Source organism: Grampus griseus (assembly GCF_964374135.1).
Source record: "Grampus griseus genome assembly, chromosome: 1".
NCBI lineage: Eukaryota > Metazoa > Chordata > Mammalia > Artiodactyla > Delphinidae > Grampus > Grampus griseus.
Window position 1 is genome coordinate 140379108 of NC_139017.1, and position 15494 is coordinate 140394601.

Sequence of the window (15494 nt, forward strand, 5' to 3'; positions counted from 1 at the left end):
AACTCAGTCTGTGCTGTTACACCCCGCTATACAGTCTCTACAACCCAGCCCTGCACCTATGCCTGGCCAATAGCAAGAGCACTGCTGCAAGCTCTAGTTATGTCACCTCCTTACCAGCGGGATTCGTACTCATTCTGATCTTCCAACTTCCTCACTTTCTTCTTGATTATAGGCAACTTCTTGGTATCTATAAAAACTACATTTTCCTAGAAAACAGAAGAGGTAGATAGATGTTTTATTGTTCACACTGTTCTAGAAGGAAAAGTCAACTCTTCCCATTAACAGATTTAATCATGAAATCCCACATGTTAGTGATGTAGACAATGAGTTCCATATGCAGTCTTCAGCCTAAATTATAATTGTTTGTTTTAAGTCTTGGTAAAGGCTCAATTCAACAGACAGTTTCAATGTGGCTATGTGCTACATGCTTGGGATGTAATCTCTTGGAGAGCTAGACAACTAATCCTAACGTTAAGTACTCTGAAGTGCTTTTTAAATTTCAAATTCTGAGTCCAAAATCCAATTCATTGGCTCCTCCTGTTAATGCCATACCACCTCCCTCCTACCTTAATTAGGTAGTTTGCAAGTTCCTTGAGGGCAAGGACTATCCTTGAGGGCAAGGACTATCTTACTCATTTCTGTATCCCTGGTGCCAGGCAGTTAATACATTTCTTAGACAAAATCAAACTGTGTATATACAAACACACGAGTTAATAGTTTAGCACCTCATTTTATTTATAAACACACATAGCATATATTCTAACGATATAGCTAACATTTACTGGGTGCTTACTATGGTGTCAAGCATTTTTTTTTTAATATATTATTCTTGAGTATTTTAAGGAGAGAGAGGAAAGTAAAAATCATTCTACTACCTGTACTGCTAGGTAAGAGGTGGGAGAAGGAAAAGGCTTGCCCTGAAGAGCTGGCATTAGAGCTCATCCTGGTTAAATTTCCAGATGAAGGAAGCCAGAGTAAGGGATGGGCTACGATTCAATGAAGCCTGAAACAAACGGCAAAACACAGGTTCTTACCCCTGTTGAGTATTTTGCATACATTACACCATTCCATTCCCCTTCAATTGAGCAGAAAGACTTCTTGTCATTTGGAGAACTAGATTAAAAAACAGAAACAAAAAACCACAAACATTTGTGTTAGTCTCAAATTGAAATTTCTCTACCAAAGAATCTCGTTAGTGTGACCTACCTACACAGAGCAGAACACAGAGGAGCAACTGTGAAGTCTTTGGTGAAGGCAGCTTAATAAAACTGGATTTCTCAGAGCCAACTATAAGAATGAGGGCCCTAAAGAAGATGCTAATAGACTCAAGATCCCAGAAACTGTGGGTATGAGATGCGCTAGGTGCTGGGACCATGGCAAACTAGGGACAGTCCCTGCCCTCGAGCTGTTCACAGTCTAGTGGGGAGACACTGCCATTGAGATTCTGGGTGGCAAGTGCTGTGGTGAGTTCAGGTGAGCACTGGAGACCAAGGGCAACACTGCTAGGATGAGGGTCAGAGAAGGCTTCACTTAAGGATACAATGCTGGAGACCAGGCTTTCATCTTCAGGCTGAAAGGGACCCCTGGGTCAAACGATTTTACCTCTTTTCCTAAGCAAGGATCCCTTAGAAGCCCCAACAGGTTTTACTTGGACATGACAGTGATGTGTATGGCAGGTATGGAACTTAGAAGATAAGCATTACAACAAAGGACAGATTAGGAAGGGCAAGGCATGGACATAGAAGGAGGCTAGGAGGTCAGAAAGAGAAAAATACACAGGGTAGAGGGATGAAGTTGCTATCAGCAGGCTGAAACTTGCTTCCTCTATGAATTGGTGCTTTGTGTGAAGGAGGACAAAGGGAAAGAAAAATGGTAGGATTCCAAGTTTAGAAGGTTATTGTGCAGTGGTTCTCAAAGTATGGTCTGGGGACCCCTGGGGCTTCCCAAGACCCTCTTAGGTCAAAACTATTTTCATAATATTTAGACATTACCCTAATTTGAAAAGCCCACCAAGCATTCTTTCAGAAGGCAGTCTTTCTATTATATAAGTCGCTGTGACTGGCCAAAAAATCTGCTAGCAGTTCCTGTTGCTGCTGGTTGGTTGCCTCTGAGGAATTCTGAGAAGCAGGCCCACGCAGGTCTTTGTTCTGGACATCCTATTTCCCCCACCTGCCTATTTTAGGGGAGCAGCCGCATTATCGTGGTGACTGGTGCTATTCCCTAACCTCTGCCCGTATTTTCTGACTGCAGTATTATTTTGGATTTTACAGTGATCCTTAGTAATAAACATCTTGTGCTCGTGGTCCCGTCCTGCCCTGCTCAAGATTTTTTTGGAGGCTGATTCTGTCATCCAAATTAAATTATCTCCCTAAAAAACTGGTTAACCAATCCTATGTCTTCCATCTGCAACACTGTTCCCAGTAAGGCCTTTGAGGTCAGAGAAAGTCCTGCAGATTTTCCTCTTCTAGGCAGGCTCTAAACCACCCAACTGACAGCACAGCTGTCTTCATCTGATCCTAGAGAGTCAAACAGAACCAAGCAAAGATGTGATGGTTACTCTTTTTCCCCAGCAAAGCACAGAAAAAAGGACTATGAGGGCTTTGAGACACTTCGGTGGGAGTCACAGGGTCTCCTGTATGGGCTAGCTCATGGTCCAATCCAGCAATAATGAGTCAGGCACCCATAATCTGGGTTAGCTAGGAGATCCAGGAAGACTCTTTCAGTTCCCCATTTGCAAGTCAGGTTCCTAGGAAGGAAATCCCACCAATGACCTCAGGTTGTTCTGACCCCAGATTTTAGGTCTCCTCCTGAGATGGGATTTTAGGAAGAGACATGACACACAAGATGTGAAGTAAGTTTACAAAGACAGAACCATTAAAATGGTCAATTCCTGATGGAAGTTATAGTTCAAGACAAAAGGAAAAGTATTTCAGAGAAGCAGAAGCACCGAAGCAGAAAAACAAAATACCTACAAAATCTCAGCAGTAACTCTGTGCTTCTTGCCCCCATAGAAAGGTTTGGTGTGGAAGATGATATTGGCACTATAGCCAGTCTTGGAACAATTAATATTGCATTCTCCGCCTAGTTCCACCCAGGGCACTGTGAGGATAGACCTGCAAAATCAGAAGTTTCAGGTAAGGCTGACAGTTCAGAGGAAAGAATGGAGGGGCACAGCTTAAGGAACAAAGGAACAGCAGGGTCTGCTGCTTGCTAATCAGAGGAATGCACACAGCTCTACTTGCCTTCCATAACCATTGGGGAATGTGAGAATGTAATGTTCATCATGGTCTAGACACGAGACACAGCCTGTGGAGACAAGAGATGGAATTTCAGCTAAGTAGTTGACGGAATCTCCATTCAGTTTAGGGAAAATCAATCTTGCATCCCACCCCTGCTCTCACCCCCAATACACATGCTTCCCTGCAAACAATGACATCCAAACTGGCTTTCTGGGGCCATTTACTCTTACTAGATAGGTGTCCAGCACATATTAGAATGACATAAAATTCTATTAACACTGTAGTCCACCAAAAGCCCCCAGACTTACCCTGTCCTATGTTGTGCACCCCAATTGACATCCCAAGGAATTTTGATTTGGTCCAGATATGAGCATTGAATTGTATCTTCTTGTTAAAGCACTCAGCATAAAAGGCTGAAACTGAATAGAAATTGTTTTCAATTAGTGCACTACATAGCCATAGTCCCCTCTCCAACTCCATTAACCCAGAGAAAAAACTGGCTGCATGGGGAAAATCCTTTACCCCTCAAAGAACAGCCTTGAATGTAGTCAGAAATTACCCACCTGCCTTTTATACCCTGTTTCCCCCAATGCAAGCAACCGTTCAGGACCATGTGGGCAGGAATTTCCCTGAACCATGAGGCTATGACCAATCCCAGAGGCTTAAAAACAAAGAGTCTGTCTGTTCTTCTGGTCAGCAAGCATGTTCCTGGCCCAGCCCCAACCTGGGCCCATCCAGTATTACCAGTCTTAATGCTGCATCCAGCAAATAACACGGGAGGACACACCTTCTTTCCACTATGCCAGGAATATACTGTGCAGAAACTACGTCTTTTTTATATAAACTGTCTTCAGAGTTGCTGGGATCACTAGAGCACAGCTCATGCTGTAAAGATGACTTCAGAAGCACTAAAAGGTGGCTTCTCAAATCCCTTCTTTTTATATATCATTAAGCAGTGAAGCCTAATAGAGTCTTTGGAACTTATACCAGGAACAGATATGAGGAATCAATCCTCATAGGATTGGGAAGATACAGGTGGCCATAAAACTGACCGTACAGTGACCTCAGTTATGGAGCTCTTTATGACCCTCTTTAGACAGAACAGTTTGAAATTGGCTACTGCCGAGGAGCTCTGTAACTTACTGGGTGGATGATGGGAAACCTGCTCAGCCACGAATGTTACGCTATTCTTGGAAACCCAGGGAACTGGTCCTTCTGAAACTAGCTCCTGCAAGTAAACATAACATATTTTCTTTTGATGTGGAAACAAATGACAGCGCAGAGAATCTAATAACGAGTCTCTGCCTCCCAAGGTGGTTAACTGCTCCCTCCTCTACACACCCAAAACATCTCATATATACTTTTCTTGTAGCACTTATTCTACTGGAATTACTGCTTTGTGTCAGTCTCCCTAAGTCTCTCTCACTAAGACATTATTGAAGGCAAGGTGCCTAACTCAGGGCCAGGCCTGGCACAGAACAGGGACTTATCAATGTCTGCAATATGAACAAGAACAGACACACTGCTTCAGGAAAGGACTACATGTAACGTGTCATTCGGAAAGGGAAAAATACAGAGAGTTATTTTTAAGGAGAGATTATTATATGAAAGCCAGTGTGGGCCAGGGGCTTATTTTTTTCACCCCTAGAGGCCTTTTAGCATTTATTTGGGTCTTCCATGTTGGTTGTTTTCCTCAAATCAACCCCCAAATGTTGGAGCCCTGTGGCTCAGGTCTCAGTTAACTATTCTTCTCTAGATGTCTTCCTAGATGATTCCACCTAATCCCAGGGATTTAAGTGCCTTCTAAATACACTAAAATCACTGAAAGCCCCGTCTCCATCCTAGACCTCTCTCTCCCTTGAACTCCAGACTCTTAAATTCTAACTCCCTACTTGACAGTTCCACTTACATGTCTTTATATTTTATACTTTATATTTCATTTTGGAGTTCTGGATTTTTCCCTCCCCAAATCCAATCTCTTCCTCTTTAGTAAATGGCACCAACCAACTGCTGAAGCCCACAAGCAAGGATTCATCTCTGACTGTCCCTTTTCCCTCACCTTGCCCAATCCATCTAACAGCTCTGCCTCCAAAATATAGCTTGAGTCAACCATGTCTCTCCTGGAATAATGCCAAAGCCTCCTCCTTGCCAAATGCCAAAGCAAGTGGTCTCCTTGCTTCTATTTGCCCCTTTCCAATTCATTTTTCACAAAATAATTATAATGACCTTTTCAAAGCAAAAATGAGTTCCTGATAAGCCATAAAATTATCATTATGGTCCAGGAGGACTTTGCATGATCTGATTTCTAAATTTCTATCCTCATCTCACGCCACTCTTTCTCCTTGCTCACTGTGTTCAAAATATACTGATCCAACACCACTGTTCTTCTACGGGTGGTAAACATCAGCGCCTTTACCATTATTATCTGCCTCCAAATAAAATGAAATCTTGAATCAGTACACTAAAAGCTAAGTACTAAGTATCTAAATACTAAGGTAATTTAAAATGTCAGTGGAGAACTCACCACATTCTCTTCAGTATCATTTGGTAATGTCCAGTGACACTGAAAGATCTCGCCCAGAACAGGGTTGTACGGCTTTTTGGCAACCGATCCTTTCCTTCCTGCGTGAAAGGCTGAGAGGTACCATTTTACAACCTGAACCATTCGGTCTCTGGCATCCTTCTGGTCACTAATACTGCAAGGGAGAAAGACAAAATTTAACACCCTGTTTTCTGACAGCAACCTCAGCATGGTCCACCCTAAGCCAGACTAAGAGGACCCAGTACCAGGAGCTACCTCGGTCTCTTTTTAAAACTGAAGTATAATATACATAATTAAACACACCAGTCTTAACCGTTTGGTTTGATGAATTTGAAAAAATGCTTATATCCATTTAATTCATCACCATGCAACCAAGCTATAGAACATCTCCATTACCCCCAAGTTTCCCCATCCTCCTTTCCAAGCAATCCCCAACCCTTACCCTGAGGCAAACACTGTTCCTGGTTTCTAAGACCATTAGCTTTGCTTGTTCCAGAACTTCATACTTATAAGTGCATTGTTTAACTGCCAAATAGTTGCAGATTTTCTGGATGTATTTCTGTTATTGATTTCTGATTTAATTCTTTCATGATCAGTGAACATATTCCATATGGTTCCAATTATTTTCAATTTATTAAGTCTTCCTAGTATACGGTCTATCTTGATGAATGTTCCATTTACACTTAGAAAGACTGTTATACAAATTGTTTGGTAATGTTTTAGTAAAGTCAATTGGACCTTCTATAGCCTCACTGATTTTCAGAGGGGTGGGGGGAGGTGTGTGCTGCTCAATCAATTCCCGAGGGAGGAATTTCCAACCTTGATGTGTACTTGTCTATTTCTCCCTTCGGTCAATTTTTGCTGCATATAGTTTGAAGCTGTTTTACATATTTAGGATTATTATTTATTCTTGATAAATTGACTCATCATATCATATGAAATATCCCTACTTGTCTCTGCTAATATTTCTTGTCTTAAAAAATATCCTTTGATACTAATACAGTGACACCAGCTTTGTTATGCTTAGTGTTTTGCATGATATATCTCTGTCCATCCTTTTAACGAATCAGTGTCTTCATATTTAAAGTCTCTCTCTTGCAAACAGCGTAGAGATGAATCTTGCTTTTTTATCCACTCTTATAATCACTGTTCTCTTAAATGGAGCGTGTACGGTATTCACATTTAGAGTAATGAATTTGAAAAAACATGATATAGTTGGGTTTAACTCTATCATCTTGGTATTTTTCTATTTGGCCTCTTTATTCTTTGTTCCATTATATTTCCTTTCCTCCTTTTTGAGGAGTTAGAGAATTCCATTTAATCTTATCTATTGGCTTTTTAGCTGTACTTCTGTGTTTTTTATGTGATTCCTCCAGGGACCTCCCAGCTTAAATTCTCATACATTAAAAACTATCCTTAAACCTCAAATCTATATCTAATGAATAACTGATACTTTCCATTTATTTATGTTACCAATAAATACTTACATTTTATTTGTTCAATTATGTATGAATTTAAACAGTGCCATCGCTATTTGAATTTCTGCCCTTTGGGAATTGGTTAAATGGGTCTCTTAAAATCTTCATTAAGAAGGTATGTATCAATGTCATACAATGTGCCCACCCACTGTGAAGCTTCAGTAAACCACAGTCCAAGGCCAAGGAATGCAATCAGAGAAGACGGATTAGAACACCCCATTACAAAGAAAGTATTGCTGCTACCACTGAAAAGCAATGTGAACTCACTCACCTCCTCATAAATCAATCCCACCTTTAGATTAGCTCTGTCCTTTATACATGTATCTAATATTGCAAGCTTTGTATTTGAAATTTATGAATCAGGCTATACTCTGGACACTGGTCTGTAAACTCCGCAAAGGCAGACACTGTGACTCTTTCCCTTTCCAGCTCATAACAAAGTTCCTGGCAAACAATAGGTGCTTTAGAAAGGTTTGCTAAACTCGGATAACTGAAATTCATTGGATATAGTGTAAATAATTTAACAGTGATTACCAATTCCTGGATCAAATAAGATCCTAGCCTTGGCTCTGTAAATCCTAGCTACCTTAACAGGCACTCAAGATTTTCTGAAGTGTTTAACTTGGTTGCCTAACAATATCACCGCCAAATAATCTAAGCAAACGGGCATCTAATACAAACGAAATATTCAATTCCACTTTTCCCCAGAAATGTCTGAAAGGCAAAGGGATCCATCTATCCTGCCAAGGCAGAAAGCTAATGGGTAAAGTCTTAAAAAAATTGGAAACTACTACATTGAGTCAAATACCTCACAAACAGGTCCGGATGTGCAAAAAAGTCTGCATACATTTCTAAAAGAGATCTTCTTTCAAGAATAAATGTTGGAAGAACTACCTGAAAAACATACATATTTGACCCTTGAGGATCAAATTCCACTACAGATAAACAGATTGCTGAACTGCTTAAAAAAAAAAAAAAAGTATATGAAAACAAAAAACTCATTCCAATCATAGTAACACCCACCAAGTACTGCCCAGGCATGCTTCTGATACCTACTTCTCAAACTGTTCTGATTTAGAATGCCCATTAACCTGCCCAACAGATGAAAAACAGAGATTTTGAATGTTCAAATGTCACTTCCTCTTTGCAACCTCCCTTTAGCTCCCTGAATCAGTGTAACAATAACAACAACTACTCAGTAGCAACCCTTTGATACCTATATGAACCTTCTGGAGTATCACATACACATTATCTTATTAAACTGTACAAAAATCCCATTAAGAAGAAATTATCATCCTTATTTTACAGCGGAGCAAAATGAAGCTCAAAAGGGCGAAAAATTTTCTCACCACTCTGTTATTCAGTGGAATTCAAAATCGGGTCTGTCTGGTTATGGGGGCGGTGCAGGGCCTGCTCACTTCCCCTCTATCATCGTAGGTGCACTAGGGAACTTATCTGCTTATGGGTCTGTGTCTGCAAATGAACAATGAGCTCCTAGAATGCAAGGGCCATACTTATTTCTACTTGCATCTTCAGTTACTATCCCCAAAGTAAGAAAAATTTAAGTAACTGAAGGAATAAACAAAATGAAGAAGAGAATAAAGATGGGATTCAACAAACTCCTTCATCATGGGGCTGAGCCCATGAAGAAAAATGCTGAGGGGCTGGGAATGTGGCAGAGGAGAAAGTAAAGAAGAAACTGGAAAATAAGGAAAAAGGATAAGATAGATTAGGATTAACCAATTAAAAAAGGAATGAAGGAATAGTTTTTGAAATGTGTATCAGATTAGACATTATTCATTATGGAAGTAGTGCATCATAGTAAGTAAAAATTCCTTTAAATGCAGTAATTACTGTATATGTGCTATATTCAAGATCGTGTGGTAAATGCTATGGAGGGAGCAAAGGTTAAGTATGAGAGAATAATACCAGCATTTAAATTTTAGGTAGAATGTGATAAATATCATACAAGAGATGCTCAAGGTACCATGGAAATTGAGGAGAGGCAAAGATCATGTTCTGTTTGGGGAACCAGAATGAGGGCAAAGTTTGGAAACAATTTATTGAGGTGGGGTGCTAAAGAAAAGCCTTAGAGAGTAGGCTATAAGAGACAGAGGGAAAAACAGAAGAACAAGACATGGAGACTGGGGGGTCGGGGGCAGAAAATGAGTGTGACAGGGACTGACCAGTGGACCAATATTGCTGCGTATATAAAGAGGAATGATAGAACACAAGCTTGAAAAGAAAAACTGTGGTTCTAACATTTAGAATGTTTATTATCAGGCTCCAGAGTTTAAATGTTCCACAGAACATGTATGTTCATAATATACATATGCTTAGATTGGCAAGTAAGTTTGGTACAATTTCCTACCACTCTTGGAGAACACAGAGATTCTAAATCACTAAGACAGACTGCTGAAGAACAAGACAGGACTAAGTGTCTTAATGTATAAACAGCTCTTGCAAATCAACAAGAAGAAGATTACTATTGCAGTAGAATAATGAACAAAAGAACTGAACAGGCAATTTGAAAAAGAAGAAATGGCTAAAAACCATAAATTTGATTCGATGTGTAATCCAAAAAAAATTTTTTTTCCCTCCCTACTTAAAAGTTTTCTTAAGAACTCTCATTCAACACATCTTCTTCAGTGTTTTTAGCACTATACTGATGCATGCCATTATGTCAAGCTGCTGGAACACTGATAAAAGTGAGCTGGGTTAGGTTGTCTTAAACCTGGATTCAAGTACTTATTTTGTCACTTCTTAGGTGTGAGGAAGCCCTGGAAAATTAATTCAACCTCTGCAAGTTTCTGTAAAAGGAAGATAATTATATGCCTTGCCTAAATCTTAGGATTGCTTTGAAGACCAAATGAGGTACGCGGGATGTGACTTTACAGTATTTCCAAACACTACAATGTATTTGGAAAATAACTCTTTATAGAAAATATTTGAAGAAAGTATTTTTATAAATAGGAAAATGAGATACAAATTTAAGGCATTATTGTAATAATACTTTGGAATGCACAAGGGAATCAAGATTTCAGAATCTGCTGGCAATCATAGCCATTTATGCCAATAAAGATTTCTAAAATAGCTAATTTGGCAAAAATTAAACTTTTAGTGGCTCCAAACCCAAACCTGGACTATCTGGCAGAGGAAATTATGTGAGGCAAAAATTACACACTTGATTGTGGCACACACTTTTGGTTGCCTATGTACACCTCTATTAACAGAACTTTCATTCAGTTCAGGTTCAGGCTATAGGTTGCCATAAGAGTCACAGGGCCCTCCCAGATCTCAAGGGGTAAATGTGGATTAACCTAAACCAATCATTTAACCTCCTTTACCAGTGACTGGTTTAGGCGTGAACACCTGCCTAGTTCTGGCCAATGAGATTCAACTGGCAGTTTGATAGGCCACTGTTGTTATATGTTCTCCCTATTACAACAAGAAAATTCATGAAAAGAAATTATTTTTCTGCCTCTTGACATATCTGCATAAGGATGTGATGACTGGAAGTGCAGCAGTCATTTTGCAATGATGAGGAAGACAGGTCTGAGTGTGAATGTCAGCATGCTAAGGATGGCAGAGCAGAGAGACTGAAGGAACCTAGGTCCTTTCTCACATTGTTGACCCACTACGAATTAGTCAATCCTGGAAATACTCTACTCTGGACTTCTCATTACATGAGATAATAAACCTAGCATTGTTCAAGATACTGTTAGGTGGGTCTTTTATTACTGAAGACCAAAATCAACCAAGGTAGAAGGTGTAGAAAAGAAATATATTATAAATGTCAACATCTAAAATTAAGCTGTATCTTTCAAATGTGAAGTTACAATTCTGCTCCAGCAATTATGCAATCAATCTAATGATCACTGAAAAAATTCTTAGGGCAATCTCCTGCAAATATTCTCTTACCTAGAACTTTCCCAGCAAGTATGTTTGTTGCAAAAATTTTCCATTTTCATTTAGATTTGGGGTAAAAATTTTTATTATAGACACTTACTAGAAAGTATTATGGATTAGTTTACAGATTTTGAAATCTACGACCAGATTAGAATCTCAGTTCTGTCGCTTAAATAAGACTTAGCCAAGTTACTTAACCTCTATGAGCTTTAGTTTTCCTCATCTATAAAATGGTGTTAACAGTAACACCTAACTTTGCAGTGCTGTGGTGAGAATTAGGTTAGAGGATGAGGCTTTTGGCACAGTGGCGGGGATATACGCAGGCACCTATACACCAGTCTCCTACATCAATCAGGTATTCTGTTTAGAGTGCCAGTTTAAATTCAAATTCAAATCCAGAACCACAATAATTATACGGCTCAGCATGTGTCATACAGTATTCCACTCACTACCTGTTCCATTCCTTACAACAATCCTGTAAAGTAGGTCACTGTATGTCCATTTTGTATATGAGAAACCCAAAGATCATAGAGAAAGGGACTTGCTCAAGGTCACACAGTTTGGTAACAGCTGAAGTAGGATATAAGCACAGGTCCTCTAACCCCGAGATCAGAACTCTGCTCATTTTGATTCCATGCACACTACACTGCTTTAGGTTTTGTTCAGACTACTAACCAAGCCAATACTATTCCATGCTTGCCCCCAATAAAATCCAAATCATAATCTATATAATCCATATGTACTATCTCTATGAAATTATCCTAGCCTTATTTTATCCATTTATAAAAATTTTCAGTTAACTCAGGTACATATATATTAATTCGTAACAAGACAAAAGTATAAACAGAAGTTATGTCATTATACTACATCTGCAGACACACTCACCATACGATCACTGAGAATCTACATATACACATTAAGACTAACAGTAAATACCAAATTTGATTCTTACCTTAGTGAGATCCATTCCAAGCCTAACCTGTGACAATAGATGCATGATAACACTCTTGTGCTCTTCCACCGACCCTGCCTCCCCTTCATCATCTCTATCATCATGTGAATCGAAAAGGTCTAAAATAAAACAGATCTTCTTAGACTGGTGTTAAACTGGGCCAATCTGTGCTGTTACCAAGTATTATACATTTTTTTTCAAACAAATATTTTTAAGAAAAAAAAGGTAAACTCTCCAAGGCTGCTTACCAGCATCACTTGTCCCATTGGACATGGAAGAATTAAGTGATTCCGTGGTATCTGGGCGCTTTAGACTATTTCCTGAGCTGCTGTGTGTCAAGACTGAGGCAGATCCAGAGGAACTAAAAAAAATTAATCACCTTCTTAAGCTCTTTAAAAAAGCAATTTAAAATCATAGTAAGATACCAATCTATTTAAAACCAATATATGGAGATAGCTGACAGAAACTAACTAGACCCTTAAAGTTAGCTGGTTACATACATACATGCTTTCCGACTCTCTCCCCATCAGGCTCATGTTTTCTGCATGGCGTATGCTCAACCAAGCCATGTTGAAAGGCCATGAAAAATTGGTAAGATTTTGCCTCTGCATGTAAAACTAGAGTTCATTTTCCAATTTTGTTACTTTGCATAAATGTAGGTATGTCATAATTCTTGGCAACCATTTCCAGAACCTCAAAACTGGTAAGTCTATTAATTAGCCTCAGAAAGATGTCTATATTTTTGAGATCCTTTGATAAAAGCCCACACTGGTAATAACACCCTTCCCAGTCATTAGAAAATTATATTTGAAATTAAAAAATAAAAAAGCATATTACTTTTTACAAGTAAATTTATGGTAAGTGGTATTATGAGCTGATTAACGGGTCTAAAGGAAGATTCCTCTATTTTATTATTACAGCTATGATTATAACTTACCTAGGACTAGTATTTGTACATTAACAAAAGAATGATCAAAGTTTACTTATTAAGGGTAAAAACAGAAACCAAATTTCTCATACTGCATATATTATTTATAAAATGGTACACACATAAAAGTCTTTTATTGCAAATTTATAGGTGCAAAACACATTATATATTCTAATTTAAACACAGTTTGCCCTGATTACTTACCTTCTTTTGATTTCTTATTTAATAATAAGCTTGATTTTTTTAAGAGTAGTTTTAGGTTCAGAGCAAAACTGAGTAGAAAGTACAGAATTCCCATATGCACAACCTCCCCACTATCAACATCCTGCACGACAGTAGTACGTGTGTAACAGCTGATGAACCTACATGACATGCCATTATCACTCAAAGTCCATAGTTTACAGTAGGGTTCACTCTTGGTCTTGTACATTCAATGGATTTTGACAAATGTAATATAAGTATCCCCCACTGTAGTATTGCAGAGAATAGTTTCATTATCCTAAAAATCCTCTGTGCTCTGCCTATGTTAAAACATTAGAATATTAGAACATATGTATTCTAATTTAAACATAGTTTGTCCTGGTTACTTGCCTTCTTTTGATCTATTTTTCAAAAATCCTTAGGTAACTGAATATTGCTACTTTGATAATTCAGTAGTGTACATCACAAGGTACTATAACTAATGTCTACCTCACCAGTTTTGAAAGCCAATGGAAAATATGAGTAAAAGAACTAGATAAGAGAAATCCAATTATCATTAAATAAAAGAGCTGCATAAAAATTATCTTCAAAAAGTTTTGTGGCTCTTTGATACATCATCAAAATAGAATCAATCTTTTAAATCAACTGATCTAAAAAACCTCAGATTCTTTAAAACATGTATCTTATTTTAGATTCCAAACGTCAGAGATGAATTTATGCTGTGCTTTTCCTCCTTACTCAGGTTAGAAACTATGTCTGGGCCAAGTGAAACGCTCAATAAAGCTCAAAATGGAAAAAAATGGGATAAATTCTCATTTAGCCATTTCATAATTTACCTCGTTCAGGACAAAGGATTTAAAGACTATAGTTACAAAATAAGAGCAACACTGACAAAAATGACATGCATACAGGAAAGGTTTATCTGCAATGGGCTAACTTGCACAGAATTAAATCATAAGATCATAAATAAACTAAACCGAAAAAGGTACAGCTCTGAACTTAATTATAACAACAGAATCCAAAACTTATTGAGTACCTTGTATGTGCCGAACACTGTGTATGTTCATCTCCATAACAATCTAACCCTAAAAGGGAGACATGATTATTCTCATCATACACAGAGTCTCAGAGGTTCAATGACTGGACAGAGGTCACACAACTGGTAAGTAGTGGAGCCATTTCAAGTATATGTCTGGCTCCAGAGCAGAAGTTCTTTCCCACATGCACCTTCATCTAGTTTATAAATGTGCAAAACCCAATAACATAGCTCACACAGAAGTTATCATTACTACAGGTCTTTAGAAACTGAACGGTGAAAGGACTTAAGTTTTCAAATTCTCTTCTGTCAGATAGAAACTTGACTTGAGAGCTAGAAAACTAGTGGTAGCAGCTGATGACCAGCAGGTGGCACACAAGCTCAATGCCTACAGAGGCCAGGCAGAGAGCATAAATATGTGAATAGGGCCAGATTATAAAACAATAGAGACCTGGCACTAGCGTACTCAATTTGAAGGGATTTAAAGTTCCATTTAATGGGAAAATGTATATCTGAATCACTTTGCTGTACACCTGAAACTATCACAACATTGTTAATCAACTATACTCCAATTAAAATAAAAATTTTAAAACAAAAAAATCAACAAACACTGTGCTGGCCAAATAAAACATCTGTAGTCCCTACTAGTTTGGGAATCTAGATTAGGGCATAAAAGGAAAGAATGAAATTGAAGGAGAAAAGGAGGCCTGAGTGGGTGAGCTGGACAAAGAATTTAACTCTGGATCCCTTCAAATAGGAGGTTCATAAACTGTGTATTTGTTAAGGGATGGGTACTGGGAGAGTATAGAGAAGGAAGCTTACAGGAGAAAAAAGAAAAGCCTATGAGCCTGCAGGTAACTTTGCAGATATGCCTATTACAGGTACAACAGGTAAGCATTTAAAATTTATCTATTTCAGAAAAATTTCAGGAGAACCCCTGAAACTGGGGCCAGAGATTGACTATCTGTGATGTAATGAGGCTAACCACATTATTATCAAGCTTTTACTGAATATAGTTACAGGCTTCTAGAAGACAGATGATCCATTTTGATATTCAACTGTACTTTGTTTCGATTAATAGCTAATGATCGAGACTGTCCTTAATTCTGTTTAAAGAAAACAATGATTTAACACTTCAAAAATAAATAATAACCTTTACTTTGGAATTTTCTTCCAAATGCTTATTTTCTTTTAACTCCACTATCATAA

The 15494-nt window shown here is 38.4% G+C and overlaps 1 protein-coding gene across 5 annotated transcripts in view; it reads right to left on the minus strand.

The window, feature by feature from the left end:
• The window catches only part of OSBPL9 (oxysterol binding protein like 9), a gene marked incomplete at its 5' end in the record, with an annotated part of 170263 nt that overhangs the window by 3230 nt on the left and 151539 nt on the right, over positions 1-15494 (minus strand). For all 5 annotated transcript variants that reach the window (XM_082651728.1, XM_082651726.1, XM_082651727.1 and 2 more), the window contains 10 exons: positions 115-206; positions 1035-1113; positions 2973-3113; positions 3243-3306; positions 3548-3658; positions 4383-4467; positions 5764-5935; positions 8068-8153; positions 12121-12239; positions 12369-12481. In XM_082651728.1, the coding sequence (XP_082507854.1) occupies positions 115-206; positions 1035-1113; positions 2973-3113; positions 3243-3306; positions 3548-3658; positions 4383-4467; positions 5764-5935; positions 8068-8153; positions 12121-12239; positions 12369-12481 (1062 nt within the window). The remainder of the gene's footprint in view (positions 1-114; positions 207-1034; positions 1114-2972; positions 3114-3242; positions 3307-3547; positions 3659-4382; positions 4468-5763; positions 5936-8067; positions 8154-12120; positions 12240-12368; positions 12482-15494) is intronic.